Source organism: Spinacia oleracea, chromosome 6 (assembly GCF_020520425.1).
Source record: "Spinacia oleracea cultivar Varoflay chromosome 6, BTI_SOV_V1, whole genome shotgun sequence".
NCBI lineage: Eukaryota > Viridiplantae > Streptophyta > Magnoliopsida > Caryophyllales > Amaranthaceae > Spinacia > Spinacia oleracea.
Window position 1 is genome coordinate 73,100,104 of NC_079492.1, and position 14,400 is coordinate 73,114,503.

The 14,400-nt window shown below is 41.5% G+C and overlaps 1 protein-coding gene across 1 annotated transcript in view; it reads left to right on the top strand.

The window, feature by feature from the left end:
- LOC110805173 (vacuolar protein sorting-associated protein 35B) overlaps positions 1 to 14,400 on the top strand; it is a 31,428-nt gene that overhangs the window by 3,411 nt on the left and 13,617 nt on the right. The window contains exons 5-8 of the mRNA XM_056831215.1: positions 1,791 to 1,878; positions 2,067 to 2,123; positions 2,217 to 2,306; positions 2,396 to 2,518. Coding sequence (XP_056687193.1) covers positions 1,791 to 1,878; positions 2,067 to 2,123; positions 2,217 to 2,306; positions 2,396 to 2,518 — 358 coding nt within the window. The remainder of the gene's footprint in view (positions 1 to 1,790; positions 1,879 to 2,066; positions 2,124 to 2,216; positions 2,307 to 2,395; positions 2,519 to 14,400) is intronic.

Genomic DNA, 14,400 nt, shown 5'->3' on the forward strand with positions numbered 1-14,400 from the left:
CCTATCCATTAACCTTGGGCAGTCCTAACTATGATGTATATTTTGTGTAAGCAGTCCCGGTGACTTGTGGCCTAATAAACCTGTTAATTATTTAATTTATATTTTCTTTTTTCTCTTCCATGTTCTTCCCATTTCTATACGATAACCACCACCTAGCTTGAACAGAAACCAGTATGCATTTAATTAAAACTATTTGTACCAGATTTTTACTCAGGCAAAACTATTGAAATAACTTGAATAAGGCAAATGACAACAATTCCATTGGAACAATTGTCATTGCCAAAAATTTTAAGCTTGACAATTTGGATTTCTCTCTCCTCGTCTAACATTCATGACGAATCTTTTTCTTTTAATTTAATGGCGGCGGTTTTATGGTGGGTTGCTGCGGGGGCGGTTGTTGTGGGGGTGATTCGTGCCTTCGTGGTGATGTTTTAGTTTTGTGGTGGGTCGTGGTTGTGGTAGGTGGTGGTTCAGTTTTGATGTGGGTCGTTGTGGTGGTAGGTCATAGTTTCATTGAGAGTCGTGGTGGTGGTGGTTCAGTTTCGTGGTGGGTTGGTTGTTCATACAAGGATGAATGTTGAAGAAAGCAAGTGGAGAAACTGGGAAAGAGAAGGAAGGCTTGCAAAAAAAAAAAAAAAAGATTATCGACCAATAAGAACTCGCCACGTCAAATTTTACCCATACCAGCAGGTTGCTCATTAACAAGGACCAATAATGTAAAATAGAGAAAGTAGTTGGGACTGTCCTTGGTTAATAGATAGGTTGGACCGATTTCAGAAGGTCGGCGGTCGGCCATAGTTGAGACCTTTCTTATTAATGTTTCCAGCCTTTTAAGTTTAGCGATTTAACATTTTGGTAAAAGAATATAAATAATTGCATAAATCATATAACTCGTTGTTTAAAGGATATAATTTGTACATAAACTACTTTTTTGAAATTTATATTAGTTAGAAGGAAAGGTAGCAGAAATTGTTTGATCGAATGTTTAAAAAGAGGTGTTACATGTAAGAAATAAAATAAAATGAAAGTAAGGAAAGAGTTAAGAAAAAGTAAAAAAAAGAAGAAGAATAACTTAAAGTAGGAATCGAAACGTTGACCTGATGACCTCTCGAACTCCCACGTATTTGTTGTACTTTACTTCCACCCCAAACCAGCTGGGATGAGATTTATTTTGAGAACTATGCAACTTTAACTAATTTTGGGGGCCCTCTAAGCTTTTGGGCCTTGTGCTATTGATTTGTTTGCACAGACCAATAGCCAGGCCTGCCTGGGATTGCCGATTATGCGCTGAATGGATCTTCTTAATCTGTTGGATAAGCTGGATAGATGGTGATTCTTTTCTGGTCTTTCACATATCTGTTACATCTCAATGTTTTGTGATGAAAAATGGTTGATGTGTGGCTGCAGAATAATATGTTCACAATAAAAGTAATATTGCTGGGGTGAATTTACTACATAACAATGAAAATTACTGACCGAAATATGAAAGATGAGTTTCTGGATTAGAATTTTATTTTTAGAAGAATAAAAAGAGTAGCTGTTAATTCAGTTCTTTGAACACTAGAAGTTTTATTTTCTTCACTATATCATCTGTTAATAATTTGTTGTCTGTAACAGTGTAACATGGCCTTTTATCTGTCCCGTCCTCTTGTTGACTATAACCCCTACCTGTAGACCAAACACAGGGATGGGCAGTGGGCTATGGGTCTTCCTTGCCTGTACTTCAGAAAATTGTTGTTCTTATTGACAACTATTTTGATTTTTGACTGTTTTAACTTATTTTATTTCAGAGTTGGTGACTCTGTGATGGATGCTGTTGATTTTGTGCTGCAAAACTTCATGGAGATGAATAAACTTTGGGTTCGTCTACAGCATCAGGTTTGTTGATCCACGACCTTATATGCTAGTAAGCGATACATGGCACCATTGTACTTGCATGCCATAGAGGTAAGAGTGTCTCATGAGGACATGATGTTTGGCCATGCAGGTGTTTTGGTGCTTGTAAATGATTCATGCTCTTTCTTGTTCCTGAGTTGAGGACTTCAATCAAGCTTTCTGGTCTGCAGGGGCCTGGTCGGATAAAAGAGAAACGAGAAAAGGAGAGGAATGAACTTCGTGATCTTGTAATCTCATTTTTCTGAAGTGAGTTCTGCTTTGATTCCCTACTTCTACCTGAGCTCTTAAACAGATGATTCTTTGCCTGTTATATTGAATAGGTTGGGAAAAATCTGCATATACTAAGTCAAATAGAGGGTGTTGATCTTGAATTGTACAGAGATACTGTTCTTCCCAGAATCCTAGAGCAGGTTAGAACATGGTGTTCTCCTTGATTGTCTTTTTCCATATTGCTGTATTAGCTATCCTATCAATTTTTCTTTACAACTCATTGTTATAGGTTGTTAATTCCAAAGATGAGCTTGCACAACATTATTTGATGGACTGTATTATCCAAGTTTTTCCAGATGAGTATCACTTGCAAACGCTTGACGTATTATTAGCTGCTTGTCCGCAGCTTCAGGTAATGATTTAATATGCTGAGAGATTGTTTTGAGCCCCAAACCCCATCCCTGACTTAAGGGTGTGTTGTGCACCTGAGAGCATACTTTGTTCTTTTTGTTAAATTTCATTTTGCGTGTTCGGAACAATGCTCAACATAATCTGGAAATAAAACCAAAATTAACTGTTTTTTGTCAACCAGAAGGAAAGAAGCCTATGCTAAGGCCTCCTTAGTGCCTTCGGCTCGGAAGCATCTTGATGAAATTGTTAAAATGAGTACTAATGTAAAAGAATTTGGTGAATTCTTAACCTAAACACCCAACATAATTGGTGGATAGTCCATGAAAATGACATGTTCAAGCTCGGTTTTAAAAGTGCTGTTTGGGCATGCCTAGGTGTGAGGCATAGAGCATAAAGATATGCAACTTTGATAGCCTCAAGCAACCCTGGGTGCTGTGGATAGCGAGACATAGCAAGACTTTTTGGGGGAAATTGTTGTATACGAATTTGTAGATAGCATCCCAGATTTCGGTTTATCCATTTCAAATAACATATATGCGTACAACGAGGAGTTGAGCATAGATATGAGAGCTTTTTTATGTTGAGGTGTAATAACAAAAAGGAAAATTGATGACAAATACCCCCACCTTTTCTGATCCTAAACGGTCCCGACTTTTAATTAACTAGGGTAATCCCAGGTTTTTGGTTCTCTTCTCATGGTCTGAAACCCCAGTGATCGACGAGATGTATAAACCTTTATTTGATTTGGCACCTTTTCCCTTCTGAACCATTTTAATGACTTAATAACCACTCATTACTCTCCTTCCTCCCTATGTCAGTCGCGACACACAAGGACCTTCATTGCTCCCACAGTCCCACCATGGAATTTCAGTCATTCCCCCCCTCTTTTCCTGATCATTCTCATTCTCCCTTGCGCACGTTCTCGGGCAAACCTTGTCTCTCTTTGCTCCATATCAACAATAAAATTGTTGAAGGTGGTTATTATGCGTCTGTGCGTCGTCGGGGAAAATTCCCTTAGCAAGGTGATACCGAATTTAAAAAAAAAGCAAGGGAATTTTGAAAGCAAGAAATGCACGGAAATTACTTTGGGCCCGTTTGGTATCATTTGTAGTACTCCCTCCGGTTTTTTTTTTGATGTATCCGCTTTCCAAAAATATGTGTTTTTTATTATTATTTATTATTTTTATGTATCCATTTCTCCTTTATTCTATTTTTGGCATAATAATTTGTTACCATCTTACCCCTGCTCCCTATAATAATTACACTTTTTTTTTATCATCTCTCTCATACTTTACCCACTATCACCATTAATTTGTTACTTCTCTCTTACCTTTTCCACATTTTTCTTACACCCAATTATTACTTCTCAAAACAAGATTCTATAGTAAATGAGAACATAAAAAACGAATGGAGTATTTATTTTATTTTTTTGTTCTCTCAAAACCAGAAACGGATTTCAGTTTTACTTTATAATGATTTCAAAACTATAACAAAACTTTGCATTTGTGTTGTTTCTGTATGGAGTAAATGGTATACTTTTAATAAAAGAAAAACAAAACTTACAAAAAAAAATATCATTTTGTAACTCCCACTGGCAAACTTGCAGCCATTATCAACCCTTAGACCTACACACTAGTACACTACCATTATTACTATTTTTCCCCTTTCTAAAATTCTAATCATGTTATATGAGATTTTATTCTCTGATAATTGTAATCAAATGATCAAGTTTAGTTAATTTGATCAAGTAAGTTGAGAGTCAGTTTGGCGGGAAAGTTAGTTGCCTAGCTGTTAAATAAATATCCCTTAAAAATAGGAGATTTTGTTATAAGGTTTGTTAGCTGTCTAAGTTGTTAGGACCAGCTATATTATGCAAACTGATACGTTGTATTTGCAATCAATTAATCAAATACAACTTCTACTCTCTCATCTTTGATTCTCTGTCTCTCTCTCTTAATCTCTTCTCTTCTCTTTTTGAAAACGTACAATTCTGCCCTTCAAGGTAAGCTGGTGAAGCTCCCTTATCATTGGTATTAGAGCCAACTGGTGCCGTTTTTTCTACTCTATGCTATCCTTCCTTCCAATAACTCATTCTGCCTCCTGCTACAACAAGAAAAAGAGCCATGGAAGATCAGTTGAAGAACTTGGAGAAAAGAATCAAAGAACAGAACTCTAAATTGGAAGATCAAAACAAAAAGATGGATCAGAAGTTCGATGAGCTACTGAAAATTATGCAAACAATCAAGGATTCAGCAGACACAAATTCCAATTCCTCTCACAGTGAAAGGAATAATCACACCAGAACTTTAGGTATGAACCTGTAATGGACCACCCCCCCACTGACCCACCCTTAATTGTTTACAGCAGGCGCAGGAAGCAAGCTGGCAGTAGGCACCAACAAGGCAACAACAACAGCAGCACATAAGTGGGTGGAGAGGGCCGTTAGCACCTATGTTGCACGGAAACGAGTACGGGGACGGAAAACGGCAAAATCAAAATTGCAAAAAATGGGTACGGCATGGATTCGGCAAAAACGAAAAACATAGAAAAAAAAGAAACTACTCCCTCCGTCCCATAATTATAGTCCCGTTTGACCAAAAACACGGTTTTTAAGAAAAATGGAATATAGTAAATGGAAAAGTGGAATAAAGTACAAATGATGATTGAGTTGCATTGAAGTGGAATAAAGTACATAGAAAAGAAAACATAGTACATGGGAAAATGGAATATAGTACATGTGTGGGGTTTTCAATGCATGTTTAATTAATATAGTACATGGGAAAGTGGGGACCTTAATAGCTAAAATTAGAAATAGGACTATAATTTTGGGACGCCCGATTTAGAAAACAAGACTGTGAGACGATGACGGCAGGTCGGAGGAATTGAAGAAAAACAATCGAAGGAGAATTAAATAGAAAAAAGAAAATAGAAAGTTAAAACTTAAAAACAATCGAAGAAAACTAAAATAGACAGAGAACACGGAAAGAAAATAAAATCGAAAAAAGGAAATCGAAAAAAAAAAATCAAAGAACAAACTGGCAAGGGAGAAACCGAGATAGAGTGTGAGTCTGTGAGACGATGACGGCAGGTCGGCATCGCCGCAGGTCCGCAGCGGCTTCCTTGAAGAAGAAGTGTGAGAGTCTGAGACGAGTAGACGACCGACGAGGGGCGAGACGGCTGGCGAGGGAAGAGAGGGTGAGAAGACCGGCGAGGGGCGAGACGGCCGGTGGTGAGGGAGATGACCGGCAACCACTCAGCAAGTGACGCAGGTGAGAGAGAATTTGGTGACTTTGGAAAATAAAACCCTAAAATGTGAATTTGGGCTTCAAAGCTACAATAATACCTCTTGGGTGCGTGATTTCTTCCCCAAATACGTACCCACCCGTCCCCAAAAACGAACCCATCCATACCCAAATTCCACTCGCGTACCCAACTTTTGGATTTGGCTTGGGGACGTTTCCTGAGCGTACCCGTACCGTGTACGGGATATGGTACCTCGGAGGCGTACCCAGGCTTGATAGTTTAGCACAACTAAAGGACAGAAAAACAACATCAACATTAAATGAGGAGAAAAGGACCGTCGGTTGTAGTGTTTAAATAGAGAAAGAGAGGAAAGAAAGAGGGCATTGTGTTTTGTATTCATAATAGAGACTTGTAGCCTCAAGCTACTACCTTGGAGACTTGTAGCCTCAAGCTACTATTTTGTAACCCTTTACCTTAAGTAATCCAATCAATCAACCTTTCTCTATTATTATTCTTGCCGCTAGTATTCTGAAATTATCTGTGGACTGCTAGTGTGTTGCATTTGGTATCGGAACAGTCACAATGGTGCTCCCTAACTCGCAGCGTTTTGAGGCGTTGGAAACGGCTGGAAGAAGTAACATCCAATAGATTATGGCGGAACGTATGACTGTTTTTCAGAACACCTTGACTGAGAAACTGCTGGCTAAGAGCTTAGTTTAAAAAAGCGCGCCCAAGGCGCGCCTAGGCGCAAGGCTCACCTAGGCTCAGCCTTCGGCGCCTTGAGCTCTCCAGGCTCACTGATGTCAACCAGGCGCGCGCCTTCGTGCGCCTTAGGTAGTGCGCCTTCAGTCGCAATAATACATTGTTTTTCTTTTTTAATGATATAAACACACCCCATGTGACCTATCAACAGTCATATCTCTACAACCTTAGCTTTTTGGGTAGTGGAAGTAGCATAATATGAGTTAATTTTCATATTTCCAGCTTGTAATTACCATGGAAGGATCTAATTCTGGCACTCCATTGACGGGATCACGCAATACTTGTGAACCGGCAAGAAAATATGGCACTCCAATAGAAATATGGTGTTTTGAGTATAAGTTGTGTTAATTTTTTTCTATACCGAATTTTAAGGTTTATTAGAAAATTATGTGCGCCTTATATCCAAAAGGCGCGCACCTGGGCCTTGCGCCTAGCCTCCATGACCCTTGTGCGCTTTAGTGCGCCTTGCGCCTTTTTAAACTAAGGCTAAGAGTACGGAGCAAAGAGTACGGAGCTGGTGGAGGCCACCACCATCCGCTTAGAAGGAAGAATTGACCGTTTCAGGGAGGAGCAAACTTCTCAGATGGAGTTGATTAAGAAGAACCGAGAAAATTCCAGTGATTAAAGCTTTGTTGGCCAGCCAACCCAACATGGGTCACATCGCAACAGAGAGGGTGAGGAGCAATGTATAAAAAGGCTCAAGGCGCAACAAGGCGATTTGGAGTTCCCAGCGCCTTAGGCGCGCCTCGGTGGGCCTCGGTGCGCCTCATTGAAGTGAGGCGCCCTAATAAAAAGTGAAAAAAAGTGAAAAAATGGTATGTCTCTTGGTAGGTGCGCCTTTTTTGCGCCTCAAAGTGCGCCTTTGTGCGCCTTTTTGCGCCTTGGTGCGCCTTTTTGCGCCTTTGGTGCGCCTCATTGAAGTCGCCTCGCCTAGACAATAAAAGGCGCTGGCTCCAATCGCCTTGCGCCTCAGAGCCTAGGCACGCCTTAGGCGCGCCTTTTTATACACTGGTGAGGAGTACTCGGAGAATAGCGAGGAGGGGGATTTGATGGTGGCGGTGGATGAGCCAGTCACTAGACAGAAAATTGGAAATGCTGGTGTTTGAAGGGACGGATTTGGATGGGTGGATCTTGAGAGGCGAGAAATACTTCGATTCCTACAAGTTATTGGAGGATGAGAAGCTGGATGCTGCAGTAGTTTCAATGGACAGCGACGCCTTGGTGTGGTTCACGTTTGAATCACGGTGAAATCCGATGAGAAACTGGGCGGCGCTTAAGGCGAGAGTGCTGCTGAAATATAGGAAATATAGACCCCTGAACGCCGGCACCCTCCATGAACAATGGCTCGCCACCACGCAGACCTACACCGTGGATGAATATCAGCGCCGATTCATTGAGTTAGTATCGCCACTAGATGACGTTCATGAGAGCATATTATTGGGCTAGTTCTTGAACAACTTAAAGGAGGAGATTAAGGCTGAGGTTAGGGTGTTAAACCCGTATACGTTTGACGATACCGTGGAAGTAGCACTTCGGGTTGAGGAAAAAATTCGGGTTAACGGGCAGAAGAAAAAAGAATGGGTATGGAGCCAACAAGAGTGGGTTTTCGTATTTTAGTAAAAGTCCAATAGCTAATTACCCAACCTCAAACACGGTAACCCAAAACCATAACCTTGGTCCAACACATTTTTATAACCCAACCTCAAAAATGTCGAGCTCCAAACCAACGTCCTCTGTAGGATCTATTCACTTCACCACCAACAAACATCTACCGCCCACACTGCAAGCTCTCGGATCTCCGGCGAGACAAAACGGCTGATGGAGAGGGAATTGCAAGACAAGAAAGCTAGAGGGTTGGGTTTCCGATGTGATGAGCGGTGGAGCACTGACTACCAATGTAGAAAGAAGGAGATCGAGTGTGTTGCTTGTTGATGACGATGAGGACGAATTAGAAGGGAAATTCAGCGATATGGAAGGTGAATTTCAAGCCCTTGAGTTGCCAGAAACAGAGTTAAGCCCCATCACTGTTTCCATGAATTCTATCGTTGGCTTAACTAACCCGAAAACGCTGAAATTGGTGGGGATGATTAGGGGTGGCGAAGTGGTGGTCATGGTGGACCCTAGTGCCACCCACAATTTTATATCACTTAAGGCCGTGGAGAAATTGGGAGTTCCGGTTACAGGCTCAGGTGGGTTCGGGGTGTCGCTCGGGAACGGAGAAGCAGAAGCAGTGCGGGGACAGGAGTGTGTAAAAAGGTGTGCCTGAGGTTGAATGATGAGATAGAAATACAGAGTTGGGTAAATCACATGTGATCTTTGGGATACAGTGGCTAGAGAAATTGGGGCCAATGATTACGAATTGGAAAATACAGGAGATGAAATACTAGAGTTTGAGGCAACTGTGACTCTCAAGGAAGACCCGTCCCTAGCCCGCTCAAAAATCTCCCTTAAAGCCATGCTAAGAGTGATCAGAAAAGAGGGGGGAGGAATGTTGGTGGAATTTGATCAAGCAGAAAAAGAAAGGGAGTTAGATGAAGCTCCCTGCGTGAACTTTTACACGGTGTGTTGAAGGAGTTTGAAGGAATCTTCGCACTTCCCCACGCTGCCTCCTACTCGCGGCCATGAGCGCGATAGTGCTGAAGGAAGGCTGCAATCCGGTGGGGGTAAGGCCCTATCGCTATCCTCAAGCCCAAAAAGATGAGATAGCAAAGCTTATCGAGGAGATGTTAGAAGCCGGTATAATACAACCATCTACGAGTTCTTTTTCAAGCCCTGTTTTACTGGTCAAGAAGAAAGATGTGTCATGGCGTTTTTGTGTTCGACTATCGGGCTCTAAACAAGGAGATTGTGCCCGATAAATACCCCATCCCGGTGATTAATGAGTTGTTAGATGGGGCGACCATTTTTTCGAAGTTGGACCTCCAGGCTATCATCAAATCCTTGTGAAGCCCGAAGATACTCACAAAACCGCATTTCGAACCCATGAAGGCCACTATGAGTTCCTTGTAATGCTCTTTGGGCTCACCAACGCCCCGACCACCTTTCAATCATTAATGAATGAGGTATTTCGCCCCTATTTAAGGAAGTTTGTACTTGTTTTTTTACGATATTCTTGTATACAACATCTGTGAGGCAGAGGCAGAGCATCAGGCACATATTCGAACGGTTTTGTCTGTCCACATTGGCAGACCATCAATTATTTGCTAACCTAAATAAGTGTGAGTTCGAGAAGGAGGAGATTGCATATTTAGGGCATATTATCTCTGGTTTGGGAGTGGCTCTAGACCAAGGAAAAGTGCGAGCTATACAAGAATGGAGCATCCCCAAGAACCTGAGAGAGCTTAGGGGATTTTTGGGCTTAACTGGCTACTACAGAAAACTTGTAGCCAATTACGCTCAGATTGCACAACCCCTCACAGACCAGCTTCGTAAAGATTGCTTCGGATGGACCGCGGGGGCAACTGTATCCTTCGAGCGGTGTGCTTAGTCGGTAAAAAATGGAAACATTATCTACTGGGTCGGCACTTTGTGACACGCACCGAACAACAAAGCTTGAGACCTATGTTACTCAGACACGACACCTCGTGTCTGACACGGTGTCAGAGTGTCTGACACTTCGATCCAAATATTTGCAGACACTCCGACACGGTCAAAGGAGTGTCTTGACTTGTTTTTTAGACACGGCTCCCATACAAAGTGTCGGATAAAAGAAAGACACTTTTTATAAAATAAAAATTCTTCATATTTATTGAATGAAAAAAAATAAAGATTCAAATATTAATAAAAGTAAGCTAATAAATGAAAAACAGAAAAAATACAAAGAATTCAGAATTGGAAAGTAAGTTAACAAATAAAAAAACATAAAAGAAAATTGAATGACTTTTGGAGTTTAGAGGGAACCATACAGAGTATCAGGCATTTATTAAATAAAAAAGTAAAAAAGAAAAGAAATGGTGTAAACAGTAAAGTTCCTAGAATCCTAGAAAGAGGCAGGTGGGTTTGTCCCACTTCCCACCACTAATAAAAAGTTAAAACAATAAATAAAAAAGTGTAAAGTTCCTAGGATCCTAGAAAAAAGCACGTGGGTTTGTCCCATTTCCCACCCCTAATTTAATTAAAAAAAAAGGTAAAAAATAAAAGAAATTAAAAGGTGTCAAGTTCCATAAAATGACGGGAGAAGGAAGGAAGGAACGCCGGAAGCCATGGCTATGGCTGATTCCCAAGTAGTTAATTTCAACGAAAATCAAAAGTGAATAGTACATTCGACTCGTTTTTTCTTCTACAATAAAAGCCCTAATAATAATTTTCTTCTCTCTCCTTCCTCGACCTTCAATTGCTAGAGTTAGGGTTTCGAAATCTTGAAGATTTAGTGCCTTTGGCTACGGGTAAGACCAAATTTATCACTATATCTTCACCTTGAATGGAAAATTTTGAATTTTTTACTCTATTCTTCTTTTTCCTCCCGATTTCGACACTTCTTTTCCGACACCTTCTCGGACACGTGTCGAGCGTCGTGTCGCGGGTCGGGTCGTGTCGACACCGACACCCACCGTCTGACGAAGTGTCAGAGTAACATAGCTTGAGACACATCACCTAACTGAGGGAGATAGGCGCGGATTATCAACAATGGGTTCAGAAACTGATTGGGTTTGACTTTGACATCCAATACAAACCGGGCTCGGCAAATAGGGTGGCAGATGCTCCTCTTTCCAGAAAAGGGGAGGGCGAGTTGGAGTTGGGTGTTGTAGAGTTTGGGGCCTTGTTAACGTCTCAGTGTATTAACTGGGATGCGTTGTTAGCATAGGTGTTGGTGGACCGTGAGTTGAACAGGGCAGATTGTTGAACAGGGGAGGATGGTGTTGTCTAAAACTTCCACCTTTATCCCCATCTTATTGCGTGGGTATCATGACTCACCAACGGGTGGACATACGGGCGAAGTTAAAACTTATTTAAGGTTGGTCTCAAAGTGGCATTGGCATGGGATGCCAAAGGATGTGGCCAAGTATGTGAGGGGATGTTGTGTATGCCAACAAAACAAAACAAACACTACGTTGCAGCCCCTTCCTATACCTACGCCCGTGCGGGAGGACGTGTCTATGGATTTCATTGAAGGTCTCCCACCATCCAAAGGGATAGACACCATCCTCGTGGTGGTGGACCGTTTATCTAAGTATGCTCATTTTATCAATCTCAAACACCCTTTCACCGCCTTGACCGTGGCAGGCTTATTCATCAAGGAAGTAGTGAGGCTACACGGTTTCCCGACATTTGTTTCAGATAGGGACCACATTTTCTTGAGCATTTTTTTGAAGGAACTCTTTAAGTTACATGGCACGAATCTGAAAAGGAGCACCTCCTACCACCCCCAAACGGATGGGCAATCGGAGAACGTCAATAAGGGGTTCGAGACCTATCTAAGGTGTTTCGCAGGGGAGAAACCAAAGGGGTGGGCAAAGTGCTTGACTTGGGCGGAGTACTCTTACAACACTTCCCCACACTCCTCCACGGTTATGACTACATTTAGGGTCGTGTATGGCAGGGACCCTCCCAACTTACTACGCATTGGAGATGGTCAGATCCCAATGCATAGCCTAGAGGAGATGCTTCAAGAGCGTGATGCTGTGCTAGATGAACTCAGGATGAATTTGTTGAGAGCTCAACAAGTCATGAAAAGAAATGCAGATATTAGAATGAGGGATGAAAGTTTTGAGGATGGGGAGCTTGTATACTTGAAGTTACAACCCTATCGCCAACACTCTCTGGCAAAGAGACCTTTTGAGAAACTGTCGGCTCGCTTTTATGGGCCATATGAAATCATTCAGAAAATTTGAAAGGTTGCATACAAATTGAAATTGCCTTCATCGTGTAAAATACATTATGTTTTTCACGTATCACAACTCAAGAAAACAATAGGAGAGCAGCTAGCCTCGCCCACTATTCCCACGCAGCTAACCCCTGAGCTAGAGTTGGTGGTTGAGCCAGAAGAGTTGCTGGATGTTCGCAACAAGGAAGGGTCTGTGCCGGAGGTTCTCATCAAATGGACAGGGTTGCCTGCGTTTGAAGCTACCTGGGAAGAAGCAGCCCTGCACGATTCCCTGACTTCCACCTTGAGGACAAGGTGTTTCTTTGGGGGCGGGGTATTGTAATGGACCACCCCCCACTGACCCACCCTTAATTGTTTACAGCAGGCAGGAAGCAGGCAGTAGGCACCAACAACAACAGCAGCACAGAAGTGGGTGGAGAGGGCCGGTAGCACAACTAAAGGACGGAAAAGCAACAACATTAATGAGAAGAAAAGGACTGTCAGTTGTAGTGTTTAAATAGAGAAAGAGAGGAAAGAAAAAGGGCATTGTGTTTTGTATTCAGAGTACAGACTTGTAGCCTCAAGCTACTACCTTGGAGACTTGTAGCCTCAACCCACCATTCTGTAACCCTTTACCTTAAGTAATCCAATCAATCAACCTTTCTCTATTATTATTCTTGCTGCTATCTCCTGAAATTATCTGTGGACTGCTAATGTGTTGCAGCCCAAACTATCATTTCCCAAAATGATGGTAGTAATCCTAGAATTTGGGTAAAAAGTGCTGCAAATACTTTGATTTGTGTAAAATTTCTGAAGAGCAGTGGGTTGATCTAGCATCTCTTAACATGATTGATAAGGCATAAGGATGGGTGATGAATTACTTCTCTGTGAGGAAGAGTTTAATTGTGGATTGGAATGATTTTGTTGCTGATTTGTATGCTAGGTTTAAGGATAATTCTTCTTTGAATGTGGTAGAAACCTTTAATAACGTACAGCAGGATAGTACAATTGAGGGTGGAAGAGTTTAATTGTGGATTGGAATGATTTTTGTTGCTGATTTGTATGCTAGGTTTAAGGATAATTCTGCTTTGAATGTGGTAGAAACCTTTAAAAAACTACAGCAGGATAGTACAATTTAGGATTATATTGATGAATTTGAAACCCTGAGATCAGTAATGTTGATGAATAACCACATTCTGCCTGATACTTATGTGTTGGAGAGTTTCATTGGAGGCTTGAAACCTGCTGTAAAACCCTTTGTTAAAGCTTTCAAACCATCCACCATGGCTGAAACTATCCGGTTAGTTATGCTACAGGAAGAAAATTTGAGTGCTATCACTACAAAACCTTACAAATCACCACTGTACAGTGTACACCCCTAAACCATTGCAATCTGTTCCTCTTTTTCCTAGCAACAAACCTCCACTCTTACCCACACCACAAACTAAACCAAACACAACATTGACCCTAACCAAAATACCCACTACAAAGAACCAGAAACTTTAAATACATACCTGCTGATGTAAGGCAAGAGAAAATTGCTAAAGGATTGTGTTATTACTATGATTTGACTTATGGTAGGAATCACAAGTGCCAATTTAGAGAACCTCAGTTGTTCACAGTGGAAATCCCTGGTGAGATGTTCTCAGTGAGTGAAGGCATTAGCAAGCAGTCAGGGATTCAGCACCATTAGGGTAAGAGGTATGGTGAAATGGAAACCTCTACAAATCTTGTTAGATTCAGGAAGTACACACAACTTTGTTCATTTAGACTTTGCTCAGAAGTTGGGGTGCAAGTTAGAGAAAATTCCAGCAGGCTATTACAGTAGCTGATGGGAATCATCTGGCTTATCAACATAGTTATAAAGAGTTCACTTGGGAAATGCAGAGAGTTACCTTTGTGGCTGATGTGTTAGTTCCTTTGGGTAGCTGTGAGATGGTGCTAGGTGTATACAGTGGCTTGCTTACTTGGTCCTGTATCATGGGATTTCAATAAGCTTAGAATGGAGTTTTGACTAGAGGGAAAACAGGTCTTGCTCAAGGGTGTTCCAACCAAGAAATTGAAAGTGGTGGAAG